The 13,718-nt window shown below is 41.4% G+C and overlaps 1 protein-coding gene across 1 annotated transcript in view; it reads right to left on the bottom strand.

Annotated features, from left to right (window-relative positions):
• LOC306756637 (limbin-like) overlaps positions 1–12,927 on the bottom strand; it is a 23,529-nt gene extending 10,602 nt beyond the window's left edge. Inside the window, exons 1-16 of the mRNA XM_079241453.1 lie at positions 12,590–12,927; positions 11,349–11,424; positions 7,116–7,297; positions 6,981–7,037; positions 6,678–6,864; positions 6,472–6,572; positions 6,315–6,380; positions 4,552–4,686; positions 4,226–4,365; positions 3,783–4,107; positions 3,456–3,695; positions 3,121–3,296; positions 1,484–1,643; positions 1,182–1,358; positions 794–1,098; positions 524–698 (exon numbers count right to left, since the gene is read on the bottom strand). Coding sequence (XP_079097579.1) covers positions 524–698; positions 794–1,098; positions 1,182–1,358; positions 1,484–1,643; positions 3,121–3,296; positions 3,456–3,695; positions 3,783–4,107; positions 4,226–4,365; positions 4,552–4,686; positions 6,315–6,380; positions 6,472–6,572; positions 6,678–6,864; positions 6,981–7,037; positions 7,116–7,297; positions 11,349–11,424; positions 12,590–12,772 — 2,685 coding nt within the window. The 5' untranslated portion in view covers positions 12,773–12,927. The remainder of the gene's footprint in view (positions 1–523; positions 699–793; positions 1,099–1,181; positions 1,359–1,483; positions 1,644–3,120; positions 3,297–3,455; positions 3,696–3,782; positions 4,108–4,225; positions 4,366–4,551; positions 4,687–6,314; positions 6,381–6,471; positions 6,573–6,677; positions 6,865–6,980; positions 7,038–7,115; positions 7,298–11,348; positions 11,425–12,589) is intronic.
• Between the last annotated feature and the right edge of the window lie 791 nt (positions 12,928–13,718).

Raw genomic sequence — 13,718 nt, 5'->3', positions numbered from 1 at the left:
TATATATATATAGTAGGTATTATTGAATGTAATGTATTAATTAAATAAATAAAATGACATTAAATCAATATTTTAGTTGATAAAGTACATTCCTTCACCACTTCTTAATACTGAAACTTATGCTTACGGCCCCTCATTAACTCCTGTCACCATTACAAACTACTGCCATCCCCTTTAAAAGCCTTTGAACAAACAAAGCAAAGTGAAAGGAGACGGTGTCCTCAAAAGAAATCTTTTACCAAGTGGTGTATAAATTCTGCACTTCCACATTTTGTTGCCACTTTAGAGTGACAAAAAAAAAAGCTTCATTGCATCTTTTCATTTCCTCTCACTCTTCCAAGTTAACAGAGAATTCCTTATTATCTAATAGAAAAATGAAAGCTTGCAGGAGATCAGAGTTTTTTAAGAATATGAAACAGGTGACACAACATCCAACTTCAACAGTCAGTAAGACTAACTCACTAAAGCCGCAGTCTTTAGGAGTACATGAAGTGATTTTTATAATGTGTGGTTGTGTATTTACCATCTGTTCTTCGCTCTCCTTTCTCCATGCTGCCAGAGCAACGTGGATTTTGGTTCTTGAGACAGCATGAGGGAGCACCAGACAGCGGTCAATCACAGACAGACACTTCTGGAACTCCAGTTTCATCCTCAGCCTGTCATCTTCAGACAGAGTCAGCTGGGAGAAACACAAACATCTAAGATGTAGAGAGAGAAAGGAGGAGGACACGGTAATCATCTATCTTCAGTCACATATTCCACATTTGATGCCACTTCTGACTGCATTACTGACCTGAAGAAATCTCTACAGCGCTCCCTGAGCTCCCTCTGCTCCTGCAGTTCTTTCTCCATGGCTTCATGCAGAGCCTCCCTCGTGCAGCTCAGGGTGCGTAAGGCTGCTTTGCCTTCCTGGTGGAGTCTTTCTTGGCCCTGAAGGAGAGTACTACCTCCCTGTCCAGTGGCTTGTCCTGTCTCTGGTTCTACCTGCAGCAAAGGGTGTTTTGTCCCTGGAGGCAGCAGCAGGAGCACTGCCTGAGTTGCAGAAGGCTGGATGGCTTTGATGTCAGCTATGGCACCCTGGATAACTCGCATTGTCACCTAAAGAATAAACAGGATCTGTTGGATTAAAAAGTCAAGCCCAGTTTAATGTGAGTTTGGACAGTGATGGATCTCTGCGGGACCTTGCGAATGTCTGTTGCAGCCTCCTCGTCCAGGCTGTTGATAAGCTCTGCAAGCTCCAAGCTGTGATCTGTGAGCAAGTTCTGCCAACAGTGCAGGTGCTGAGCGATATCCATCTTCTCCTCCAGAACTTTAGACATGCTTGATAAATCTCTTTGTCTTTGTTTGTGGACTCTAACCTGGAGAAGGTTTGCACAAGGATTTACTGGTGATACGATGTCAATTCCAGAATAAAATGCACCAACGTTTTTGTGGAATCTGGCCGGGAATATAATTAATGTTTGAAGATGCACAATCTCCTCACCATCTCTGAGATGAGCTCTCTCCTCTTCTTAATCAATCCACAACGCATGGCTCTCCGCTCTTGGTTTAGTGTCTCATCCAGTCTTTGTCTCACCATCACAAGGTCTTTCTGGGCCTTTTCTTGCAGCTGGTCTATCTGCTCTGCAGGTACGACGCTCCCTCTGGTGGAGACAACAGAATGCCACACGTTCGAGATCAGTTAATAGTTTTAATGCTTAAATCACCTTCCATCAGGGATCCTGAAACCAGGTCCTCCAGGGCCCATATCCTGCAGGTTTACCAAGTGTACCCAGTGCAACACACCTGACTCAGACTCAGACAAGCTCTGCAGATGTCTGGTAAATACACACTGATTTGAATCAGGTGTGTTGCACTGTGGAAACCTGGTAAACCTGCAGGATATGGACCCTTGAGGACCAGGACTGAGGATCCCTGCTTTAGATTACCATAGAAAACATACAATGAGATAATTTGCTTTTCTTATGTTAAGAAATAATTCCTTATAATGTAAATGTGCGTACCTTTAGTAGGAGATTGAGAATTAGAGCAAAGAACACTGATTCTTTAAAAAAAAAAAAAACATTTTTCAGTAATTTTTTTAAAACACATTTGAACTTTTTCTGGACACTCTTATGTTGGAGGGGTTGTTTCCATGACCCCCATTTCATTTCTGCTACAAACCAAGAGGGTGCCTTGAACTTTGAGGGTTGGAAAAGGGCCCTGTGATGGACTGGCGACCTGTCTGGGGTGTACCCCGCCTCTCACCCAAAGCCTGCTGGGATAGGCTCCAGCTCCCCCGCCACCCTTACATGGACTAAGCGGTTCAGATAATGGATGGAAGGGTTTGAAAAGGGCCCTAATACGAAGATAAAACTTGTAAGATTATCTGAAACCTTGAGGGTGGGACTTGCAGTGCTAAAAATGTGTGATAAGTCAAATATTTGGAGCTTTTATTTCTACCTTGCTGTACATTTAATTTTCACAATAGCAAATATAATCTGGTAACTTGTAGCAGTAAAAGTGATTAAAAAACTCAAACTCAGACATTCATGCCTGCTTCAATCACCAGGGGAGAGAAAGTGGAGGATGAGCCGCGCTTTCAGGGCACATTCACATCAGCCTTTTTTATTAGAATCTGGAAAGTCTTCTTCGTTTGGGGAAATGTGAATGCACAAAATGAATTCTGATTTGGATAAAAGTGGACTCGGTCTGCCTACAAACACAGGTCTCGCTCCGTTTCAAGTGGACCAAATACAGAAAGTGGGCAACAAAACAAAGACTCTTTACCTGAATTACAGGTAAGAGCAACCAAAACCTAAATGCATGTGGAATGACAGACGTCTCTGGACGGGAGAAACAGCTCACAGAAGAATTGGGTCAAAGTTCTGATGGAAATCTGATCAACCAGACCATGAGGACCTGATGCAGCTCCACATTTTCTTGCCGCTGGTGGAGAGTGAAACACATTTTTCTAAAAGGTCTGATTTATTTCAGAAGCTGGAAAAATGTTGCCCGCTCCAACTGAAACGAGTTCCCAGTCGAACCGAGTCCAGCAGACTCTCCTGGACACTCTTCCATGTAGGAGTTATGTGTGTTTGCTTTGCTCGTCTGTCTACCAGATAAGTACGATGCACGCACCTTCTGATGTGAGTGAACCAACTGTCCAAGCTGTTGGAGGTGCCGGTGAAGGTGTCAGAAATCAGGCTGTTGAGGCTGTGCAGACTGTGAACCAGGAACTTCCGCTGTGCGCTGCGTTCAGCCAGCACATAGCGCTGGTTGGCGAGGACGACATCCAGCACCTCCTCAAGCTGATCCTGGTCAAAAAAGGTTACATCACTGAAACAATATTTAAATACAACATAATATTCAAACAAATATGTACATTTTCTACCCATAACAAGTGCCACAAGCTGGTATTACAAACTTGCACCTTCATCAAGTCACTTCTTTGGAGAAGAGCTTTGATTGTTTACCTGACAAGCGAAGTATTCGTGCTGAAGACTCTTTGCGGTGCTCTTTTCTAATTCGCCCATTCTTATTGCCTCCTCGAGCTCCTCTGAGAATATTTTGTGCAGCTCGACCCGTCGCCACTCGATGATCTGCCTCTGGACCTTCGCTGAAGCTTCTTCATGCCGGACCAGAAGCATGCGCTGAAGCCGACTCTGGCTCAGCTTGTGCAGCTTCTCTAGGAGGACACTGCACTGCAGGAGCTCCTGGTCACGTTTCAAATTCACAGTTTGGTGGTGAAGAAATCTTTTCATGATCAAAAACGATCAAAGTTCATTATTTATTCTTAGTACCTGCTGGTCTGCATGTTGAAAGAGCAGTTCCGCCTGGGCTTTTTCTGCAGCTTCTTTGTGATGCTCTGCTTCCATTTCCTCGCGGGTCTCCAGGTTACACTGACCAGCCAGAGCAGCCATGCGGGCCCCTCGCTCCTCTTTCAGGCGCCCTTCCATGCCGAGCAGCTGTCCATGAAGCACGCTGAGTAGCCTCTGCTGGGCCTGGGGGCTAGCCTGGCCCCCTGATCGCAGGCCGCTAAGCAAGCATGATATCACATCCTTGTAAATCTGAATCCGGATGGCTTCCAGGTTGGTGGTGGCGTGAAGCAGTGACGACATTTCAAGGCTTAAGGGACAAAAATAGATGAAGGAAGATAAAGCGACAAGTTGCAGTTTTGTTTTAAAAGAATTGAATCCCTTTTTTTTTGTGGGGGGGGGGGGGGGGGGGGGGTGAGTGTAGTCACTTTTCCAAAGCCTGGTGCATGTTCTGAGGATCCTCCAGTACCATGACGTCCACCATCTTGTCTTCAAATGACGCCTCATCTTTGACTGTCTCATTCAAGCTGCAGTCTGCATACTCAGGGTCAGAATCCCCACGAATTCTCTAAAGCAGGAAAAAACACATCTGTCTGAATGACTGAGAAAACATACTGACACAAATACAAGAAAAAAGAAGGCAACATTACAGCGTTAACAACTAAAATGTCTCATATGAGTTCTTTTTATTATTGATTACAGTTGGAGATTCCGTCCTGACTGAGAGGAATAAAGTATTTCAGAGTGGAAATACCTTCTGCTGGAGAAGGTTCAGTCTTGTCCTGGGACCTGTCAGGTTCACGACCAAACCGCCCAACAACATCAGCACCAAAGTGACAAAGAACCCAGCGACAAATCCAGCAAAATGAACTCCATGGTTAGGATAAATCTGCAATGGCATGCAGATTCCCCGATAAAACCAGCATTAAAAACACAAACTGCAAACTAGAGAAGACTTTAACCCTTTCATGCATGAATAAATAAAACATTTTTTAGATACAGGATTTTACCTCTACAAACATATGCGATGATACTTTTTTTTGTTTATTACTGATATTTAGAATATATCATGATTTATTCATTAATTATTAATTATATGAATAAAAAACATTAAAACACATTAAATAAAATATATACACATTTTAAATAAAATATATACATATTTCATTTAATGTTTTCTAGAAAATATTTATAAAATAATATATAATCACAATTATATTATGTAAATCTTCTATAAAATCTAGCTGTATCTTTTTCTTTTCCCATTTATCACAAAGCCAAACTTGCGTAATTACATTATGTTCAATTTTATCACATTTATTTATTCTCCAGTGACTGGAAACGTATTGGATGTCTCACTAACATCCACTGAAGTAGTTTATTTTAGGGATGCACCGATACCGAAACCTGTATCGGTATTGGCTCAATACCAAGCATGTGTACTTGTACTTGGTATTAATAAAAGTGTACCGATACCACAGCCGATACCCGATATCACACTAGTCAAGCCAGCGCAGATGTATTTGATGACATGCTTCGGACATGTTTTAAAAGAAATAAATGTCTTGAATGTTAAAATTTGACACTTTTTGTTACACTAAAACAATTCAACAAGAGCCACACTCTATATACTAAGACGAGAGGAGAGCCGCCACCCCCCCGCCAAAAAAAGCGTTGCCACGCTACGTTGCCAAATCAGTAACATTCAGCTTTTTAGCAAGAAATCGATTTATCCTAAATATTGCACGGAGTAATGGGATTCTTATGCAACAGTATATGGTGAAAATACAATAATGCCTCCAGAATGTGGGCGTTTCATATTCAATATATATACGGAGCTACCGACGGAGCAGCTCTTTGGCAGAGTTCGGTGCAGCTGAGATCAGCCATAACTGGCAACTCTGACAGGGTCAGTTAGGGCCGTTAGGACAGAAAAGTTTCTGCAAGCAGCCTGCAGCTCTTGTTTGTGGAGAGAACTACACCGTTGAGGATCATTATGACTTGTTTAGATAGCATTTTCAGAAAGCCAGTGGCTGCTTCACGAGCCGCAAGTTAAGAGTCAGTAAGTCGCATGCAACGAGGAACACTGCAATAAACGCTAGATGTTTGTTTCAAAACCACACATTTATAGTTGTTTTTAGGTAAAATGTGCCAAATCAAAATAAAACTTGTTGAAATTGTCAGATCTGTAATGTTATTATATTTGTATTGGTGAGGTAACATCAGAAAGGATGGGTCAGTTATTACAACCTAATGAAATCTTACAGTTATAACACAATAATGGTCACATAAACAGATTTGGTATCGGCAAATATCGGTATTGGCAGATATTCAAATTTCAGATATCGGTATTGGATCTGAAAACCAAAAGAGTGGATCGGCACATCCCTAGTTAATTTACAAATATACCATCCTCATTCATGAATATGCAAGAAAAAAGCTTGTAAGTAGGTGTCCACTATGCATAAAATGGTTAAGAACATCTGTTTCCAGTTAAAGAACCATCGATAGACTTACCCTGTCAGTAGAATTCACCCTCAATGTCAGATTAGCTGTTAACGGACCAAACATACTGACATCATTCTGCAGAGCGAAGGAAACATTAACCCAGATAAGATGACAGACAATCCTCTTATTATCATCTCACTCCCAGTGAGGAGGATGGAAAACATACCTGCGAGGCGTTAGAGAAGGTGAGAAAGGCAGGAAGATCGAGGACTTCGCTCTTGAGACTCCGTATGTGAGCGGTGTAATTAACAACAATATGGGATCCAGCTATGGACATAAAATCAACACATCTCCATCAGCTGAGGCTGCATTCAGAAATTTCAGCTGATTAACAATAATGATAACATAAAACATTTAGACTCAGAGACATACCCAGGAGAGAATCGATTGCAAACGTCTGGTAGCCTCTTTCTACAACCCTGCCTTCAGTTTTTAAGGGTATTATTCCAGAAATGGAGTCCCTGATAGCCACCTGAGAGAGGTTGGTGCCACCGACAGGTCCCATGTTGTGGATCAGCAGGAAGAATGTCAACTGAGGTGGATCGGTGTCCAGCTTCACCTGGTGCCCACATGATTGAGAAGGTATCAACAGTCTCCTAGGTGTTCACTTCCAAAATATTCTAGAAGTATGAAGGTGAATAAAATGGGCCTGAATTCTACATAACATGGATGTACCTGTGCACACTTGTGAAATTTGACCCCAAAAGAAGATGGAAGCGTCACACTCTGAACCTGGAGAATCATTCAAAGCATTTAATCACGACTTACTTCATAGTCAACGGATCCATTACACATCGTAAAGACACACACCTGAGGCAGAGGTGGATGCGGGCTGTGTCTGGTGAGCGTGCTTCTGCTACGTCTGAGGTGAAAGATGTTTGACATGTAGGTAAACGAAGAGTAAACAGAGTGTCTCCATGGACCAGCAGGAGCTGAAGAAGAGGGTGGTCTCTCTCCAAAGGACAGAAGGGGTCCATTGGCTTCCATTGTACCTGTCAGGCAAACACAGGATGCTTTTATGTCTAACGCTGATTTAACAGACTGATTAGACAATAACAGCAAAGATGATTATCATTAGTGTTAAGAGATGATTGCAGAAGAGTTTAAAGAGCATACCAGCTGTTAATACAACAGTCTTTTCTATGTAAAGCTATAACAACTTCTAATCAGAAAAAGTTTGGATGGTCTGAGAAATGCAACGGCCTCAAGGTGACGAAGGACCTTTTATTTGCAACTGATGTTGGCCTGTGCCATGTTTGTTTGGCCTGTACCATGTTAGTTTGCTTGGCACTGATTTTGATCCATCCATGCAACCATCCATCCCTTTTCTACCACTTATCCGGGGTCGGGTCGCGGGGGCAGCAGCCTAAGCAGGGAAGCCCAGACCTCCCTCTCCCCAGCCACATTTGTCAACTCTGCAGGGGGATCCCGAGGCGTTCCCAGGCCAGCAGAGAGATGTAATCCCTCCAGCGTGTCCTGGGTCTTCCCCGTGGTCTCCTCCCAGAGGGACGTGCCTGGAACACCTCACCAGGGAGGCGTCCAGGAGGCATCCTGACCAGATGCCCGAGCCACCTCAACTGGTTCCTCTCGATGCGGAGGAGCAGCGGCTCTACTCTGAGCCCTTCCCGGATGACCGAGCTCCTCACCCTATCTCTAAGGGAGAGCCCGGCCACCCTGCGGAGGAAACTCATTTCAGCCGCCTGTATCTCGTTCTTTCGGTCACGACCCACAGCTCATGACCATAGGTGAGGGTAGGAACGTAGATCGACTGGTAAATCGAGAGCTTCGCCTTCTGGCTCAGTTCCTTCTTCACCACGGCATCACCAGTGCAGAGTCCGCATTACTGCAGACGCAGCACTGATCCGTCTGTCGATCTCGCGCTCCACCCTTCCCTCACTCGTGAACAAGACCCCGAGATATTTAAACTCCTCCACTTGAGGCAGGACCTGATTTTGATACAGTTGATCATCATATCTTCTCACACAGACTGAAGTACTGGGTTAACGTTTCAAGAACATCATTATGGGGGTTCATATCTTATTTGTCAAACAGGACATTTTGTGTAGTAGACAACAGATATTCTCCTGTAAAATATGGTGTCCCACAGGGGTCTGTTCTGGGATCAGGCTTATTTAGGTTTTACAGGCTTTGCTAAGGCAGTGTTTTTCAACCACTGTGCCGTGGTACACTAGTGTGCCATGGAAAATTATTATTCATTCATTCATTCATTTTCCAAACCACTAAATCCAACTCAGGGTCGCGGGGAAGCTGGAGCCTATCCCAGCTGTCTTTAGGCAAAAGGCAGGGTACACCCTGGACAGCAAGCCAGTCCATCGCAGGGGACAAATGTTAAATGTCCTCTAATTGGTCTAAAAAACAGCTCTGTGTTCATCCAAACCAGCCCAGGTTTCACACTGAGAGGGTAGAATACAAACAATCATAAAAAGCCTTTTTCTTTGTGTTTATTTGATTCTTATTCAAAATATTTAAACAAGAATAACTTGATATTCGTAATAAAGGCTACAGAGTTTCATTTTTCAACATTGTGGTTTGTGGTGTGCCTTGTGAACTTTTTTGTTTTTTAAATAAAACAATATACATTGGCTCAAAATAGGCTGAAAAACACTGATTTTCATACTCATTTCATTACCATACTGACGACAAACACTAACCTATCCCTCTGATGTCAGTAGGCTGAGTTCACTACAAGACAGTCCCCATGATGATAAACAACTGGATGTCTCTGAACCCGCAACTTGCTAAACACTTACTACCGTCTGCTGGTAGAGAGCTCCAAAAGGTCAGTTTTAAACAACCTTACTGTTTAAATGAACATTATTCTAATTTTTAAGCACCGAATCACAAAGCCTGTGCAGGCATGTCTTCATTGGCAAAGAATTATTTCTAAAATGTAGTCTTTGCTATATTTTAAAGACACAAGAGACCATTTTACATGTTTTCATCTCATCTCGCCTCAACTATCAGCCTTTTACATGTCTTAGAAACAAGTCTATTAATCAGCTCCAGATGGAACAGACATCAGCTGCTAGAATTTCAACTAACCATGAAAGAAAACATGTGCAAACCCACCATCTGCACTGGTGGCTTTGCTAGTCTTATTTATCTGACCTTTCAGAACCATATGAGCCTGTAGAGACTGAGATCCTCTGGAAGAAGATCCACATCTCTGGCACTTCTTTCAGATGTGGTTTAAGACCAGAGGACGCAGCACATCTACTGTCAAAACTCCTAAACTCTGCAACAAACTAGCTGAAGAGATCAGGTCAGTAAAGTCAGTGTCTCCTTTTAAATCTCTTCCTAAAATATACGTTTATAAGACGCTTTATCCGATCCTACCTGACTTTAATCATTTTAATCATTTTTGACTGATTTAATTATTAATAATGGATTAGATTTCTATTGCACTCTATTGCCAGATGGCACTCAAAGCGTTAACATTTTCCATTATTCCTCCAGTCCACATTCCTACTTGGTGACGGTACGCTACATGTGTAGCCTCAGCTGCCCTGGCAGACTGACGGAAACATGGCAGCCAATGTGTGGCAAAGAAGGCAAAATGTTTTGCTCAAGGACAAAACAACAGATGCCGGGGGATTCGGATTCGAACTACCAACCTTCAGGTCACTGGACGACCTGCTCTATCACCTCTTAATAATCAAATACATTGTCACCATGTGTTTTTTTTTTTTTTTTTACTTTATAATGCTGCGTATCATCTGACAGAAGTGCAATAAAAAACATCCACTGGAAGTGAAATTTGGACATTTTTGCAAATTTACATCACTTAACTGCAAAATGTTATGAAAGGATTTAAGGAATCTTGGGAGATTTTGCAAAAAGTGAAGGCACAAAGCTGAGCTGGAAGTCCACAAACTTTTCTCCAGCAGACAACACTGAAGCTGCACCCACATTAAATGACAGCTTATATGATCATATTAGCAAACGGTTACTAGCAGGCCCTTTTGTATTAATAATGTCATTCAATATTTTACAGTTAAAAAATGAGAGGCCTGATGTTTTCTAGGGGTGGAATTGGCTTTTTTGGGCTCACAAGATTTGTAATGGACCATCAGACAAGGAAATATATACTGTGGTCAGTATTCCAGATCTATCAAAGAATGGGATGTCGTGTTCTCCTGATAAAAGCTCTGGAGCACATGTTAATATCATAGACTGTATACAGAGAGGGACGTAGCCTCCGTGACGTCACCCGTAGGTTTCTGAAGAGCTGAATTGAAGCTCGGTGGGCGGTTCCTACCATCACCATCTTGGCAGAGGCATGCACGTCGTCTAACCCGGAAAATACATAAATGGGCAAAGAAGTGGAGCTGAGAGGGGGGCTGTGAGCGTCATGGTGGATGATTGACATAGAGCGAACTCCGAGCTTTCTGTAGGTAAGAGCTAACTGAGCTAACCCGGAGATAACAGGAGCTAACAAGTTAACAGAGGTAAGCGGGCTAAAGCTAAGTCAGGTTGTTAACCGGTTAAAAACTGCGGTTGTTCTGCGTTCTTCTGACTTGAAGCAGGAAATCGGTACCTCTCAATCAAAAGGACACGCCCCTAAATATGCCGAACTTCGAGATTAAATGACTTTTATTTTAATCTCTTATTTTTAACTGAGTTAAAAAAATATTCACTCCCTCCATAGTTATCATGAAGTTAAACCTGACCTATTTAACCTAAAATGGATTTTTGAACCAGGCTGTAAACATGTTTATTTCTGCTGTAAAGTTGGTCTTTTTAACATGGGAGTCTATGGGGATTTACTATGTTTTGCAGCCCCTAGTGGATGAAGGGAGAACTGCAGTGTTATGCACTTCCACACAGGCTTCACTTTTAACCGCCGGAGGCTCCATCCATTTTTCATATGCGGTCTATGGTTAATATAACAGGGACATCCATGCATTTTCTGAAGAGGCCGTACATTCCCAACCCTTTCTGACTGAGAGTTGTACATCAGATAAGTGCTGATCAGATGTTAAGCTGCTGATCATACAGACAGTATTAAGAGAAAGATCAAACCATCAATCCTGAGCAATGTCAAGTCTGCTGATTTCTCTCCTTGTTTATGCTGCAATGCACGGACATCGCAAAAGCCCTGTTAGGGGACAAAACAGACATTCATTAATGGATAGTTCATTTTTAACTTTAATTGCATCACACACAAAGAGGCTTAAACAAGGACACAACTGGAAGCCAAAGCGACATCAATGATAAAAGCACCACTTGTTGCTTTAACCCCCAGGGTCCCCATAAAAAATAAAGCATGAGTTTCTCACCTTGGGCTACCAAAGCAAATAAAAGTGTCATAAAAATCTCAAACCTATTTTTTTTTCACATCAAATCTTCACAACTTCAGACTTAAGCATATATGTAGTTTATTTTCATATATTTTTATGTTTGTGTTTTTTTTGCCTTTTATGTCAAGAAAACACAGATTTTTTTTTTCAATGAGAAAAAACACAATTTTACACATTTTTCCAAAAATAAAGTACAAACTGGAATATTTGACATGAGGTTATTACAGTCTTTACTAGGTCAATAAATAAGGAGAACATGGGTGTTTAGTCATTTTTACTTTTGGAGATCTTCTCCTTAGAGTACCAAAACAGATCCCCTGATAAATGTCAAACCTATTCTTTTTCCACATCAGATCTTGACAACTTTAGACTTAAGCATATATGTAGTTTATTTTCATATATTTTCATATGTTTGTGTTTTTTGTTTTTGTTTTTTTCCTTTTATGATATAAGAAAACCCTGATTTTTTTAACGAGGAAAAACACAATCTTACGCTTCTTTTTTTTTTTTTTTTAATTTATTTTTTACAAAAATAAAGTGCAAACTGGGATATCTGATATGAGATTATTACAGTATTGACTAGGTCAATAAATAAGGAGAACATTGATGTTGAGTCATTTTTACTTTTGGAGATCTTCTCCTTTGAGTACTAAAACAGATCCCCTGATAAAAGTGTATCAAAATATCAAACATAAATATCTTTTAAATGTTGTTGTTTTTTGTTTACATCAGATCTTCTCAACAAATTCAGATTTAAGCATATATATAGTTTGCTTTAATCTGTCTTTAATAAATTTGGAGGTCTTTTGCAATTGCATACATAACTTTCCTCACGTTTTCAAAACACAGAAGATGATGCTGTGTGTTTATATCAGTCATAATACCCTAATAAATGCTACTTTCAGCAGTAGAAATGTTACAAAAAGTTTAGATACTTGTGCGTTGTGTAAACACGCTACTTACTGCATGTTTCCCTGAGTAAAAAGGTGGCGATGTGCGCCATGGTGTGCCCGGAGAGGTAGCGTCATGATGCGGATCATGTCCGGAGCTTTCCCCCTGGACACGGAGCGTTACACGGTGACAGGCACAAAAACACAAAAAGGCAGTAAAAAACACAAAACTCGGATATACAAGAAAAATGACCATGTCGAGAGCCTGTCCACGATTAAGTGCATCCGAAACATTCGTAAGTTGGGAGTGCTACCAGTAAGAACAGCCGCTATCTGACTGGTTTCTGCGTGGTGCCGCTGTTAACGTGGTGAAAACGTTTCCTCAGCTGATCTTCAGAAACGTCGCCTGGAGGAGAGTTTTCTGCACATGGAGACATCTTTCTTAATGTTAGCATTAAAGAACAAACCGTAAACGCTGTTAACAGACACACAAGAGTCCAAATAGGTTCAGATGTACAACTTTGGGTTGAAAAAAAAAGTCTCCAAAATGTTGGGGAAAACGGCACGACGGGGCGGGCTACAACTTCAAGGAGTGTCAAGTGTGGTAAATGCACGACTCAGCTTCTTTTTAAACCTTTCACATTAAAACCTTAAAGGTTTGCCTGTTAGTTTTTTGGGATCATTTATACCAGTGGAAAATTAATAGATTGTATATAAAGATACATATACGGTCTATTGGAAAAATATAAAGTATTGGAATCAGTTTCAACAGTACATTCAAAATAACTCAAATATTCACTTAAGAATAACCGGCTGCGATGGACTGGTGAGCTGTCCAGGCTGTACCCTGCCTGTCGCCCAAAGCCAGCTGGGATAGGCTCCAGCTTCCCCACGACCCTGAATTGGAATAAGCGGTTCGGAAAATGAATGAATGAATGAATGAATAACCGGGCTTCTTCAAACACGTCCTTGTCCCACAACTAGAGGTCAGTTTTCTATTAAATTAGGAGGAGTTCATTCATAGAATAAATGTATACATTTGATGGGCATATCACCTTCTTTATGAGTGTACAAAAAGAACTGAAAGAACATCTATTTGCAGTGGGATCTTCTTAACTTGTATTCTCTTGTTATTGTGATTTTTTTCTTTTATTCGTGTTACTTAAATATTTAAAGCTTGTTGTTTTTTGTTGGTTTTTTTT

The sequence above is a fragment of the Telmatherina bonti genome, assembly GCF_933228915.1.
Source record: "Telmatherina bonti genome assembly, chromosome: 6".
NCBI classification, from domain to species: domain Eukaryota; kingdom Metazoa; phylum Chordata; class Actinopteri; order Atheriniformes; family Telmatherinidae; genus Telmatherina; species Telmatherina bonti.
This window is presented reverse-complemented; position numbering and strand designations above follow the sequence as displayed.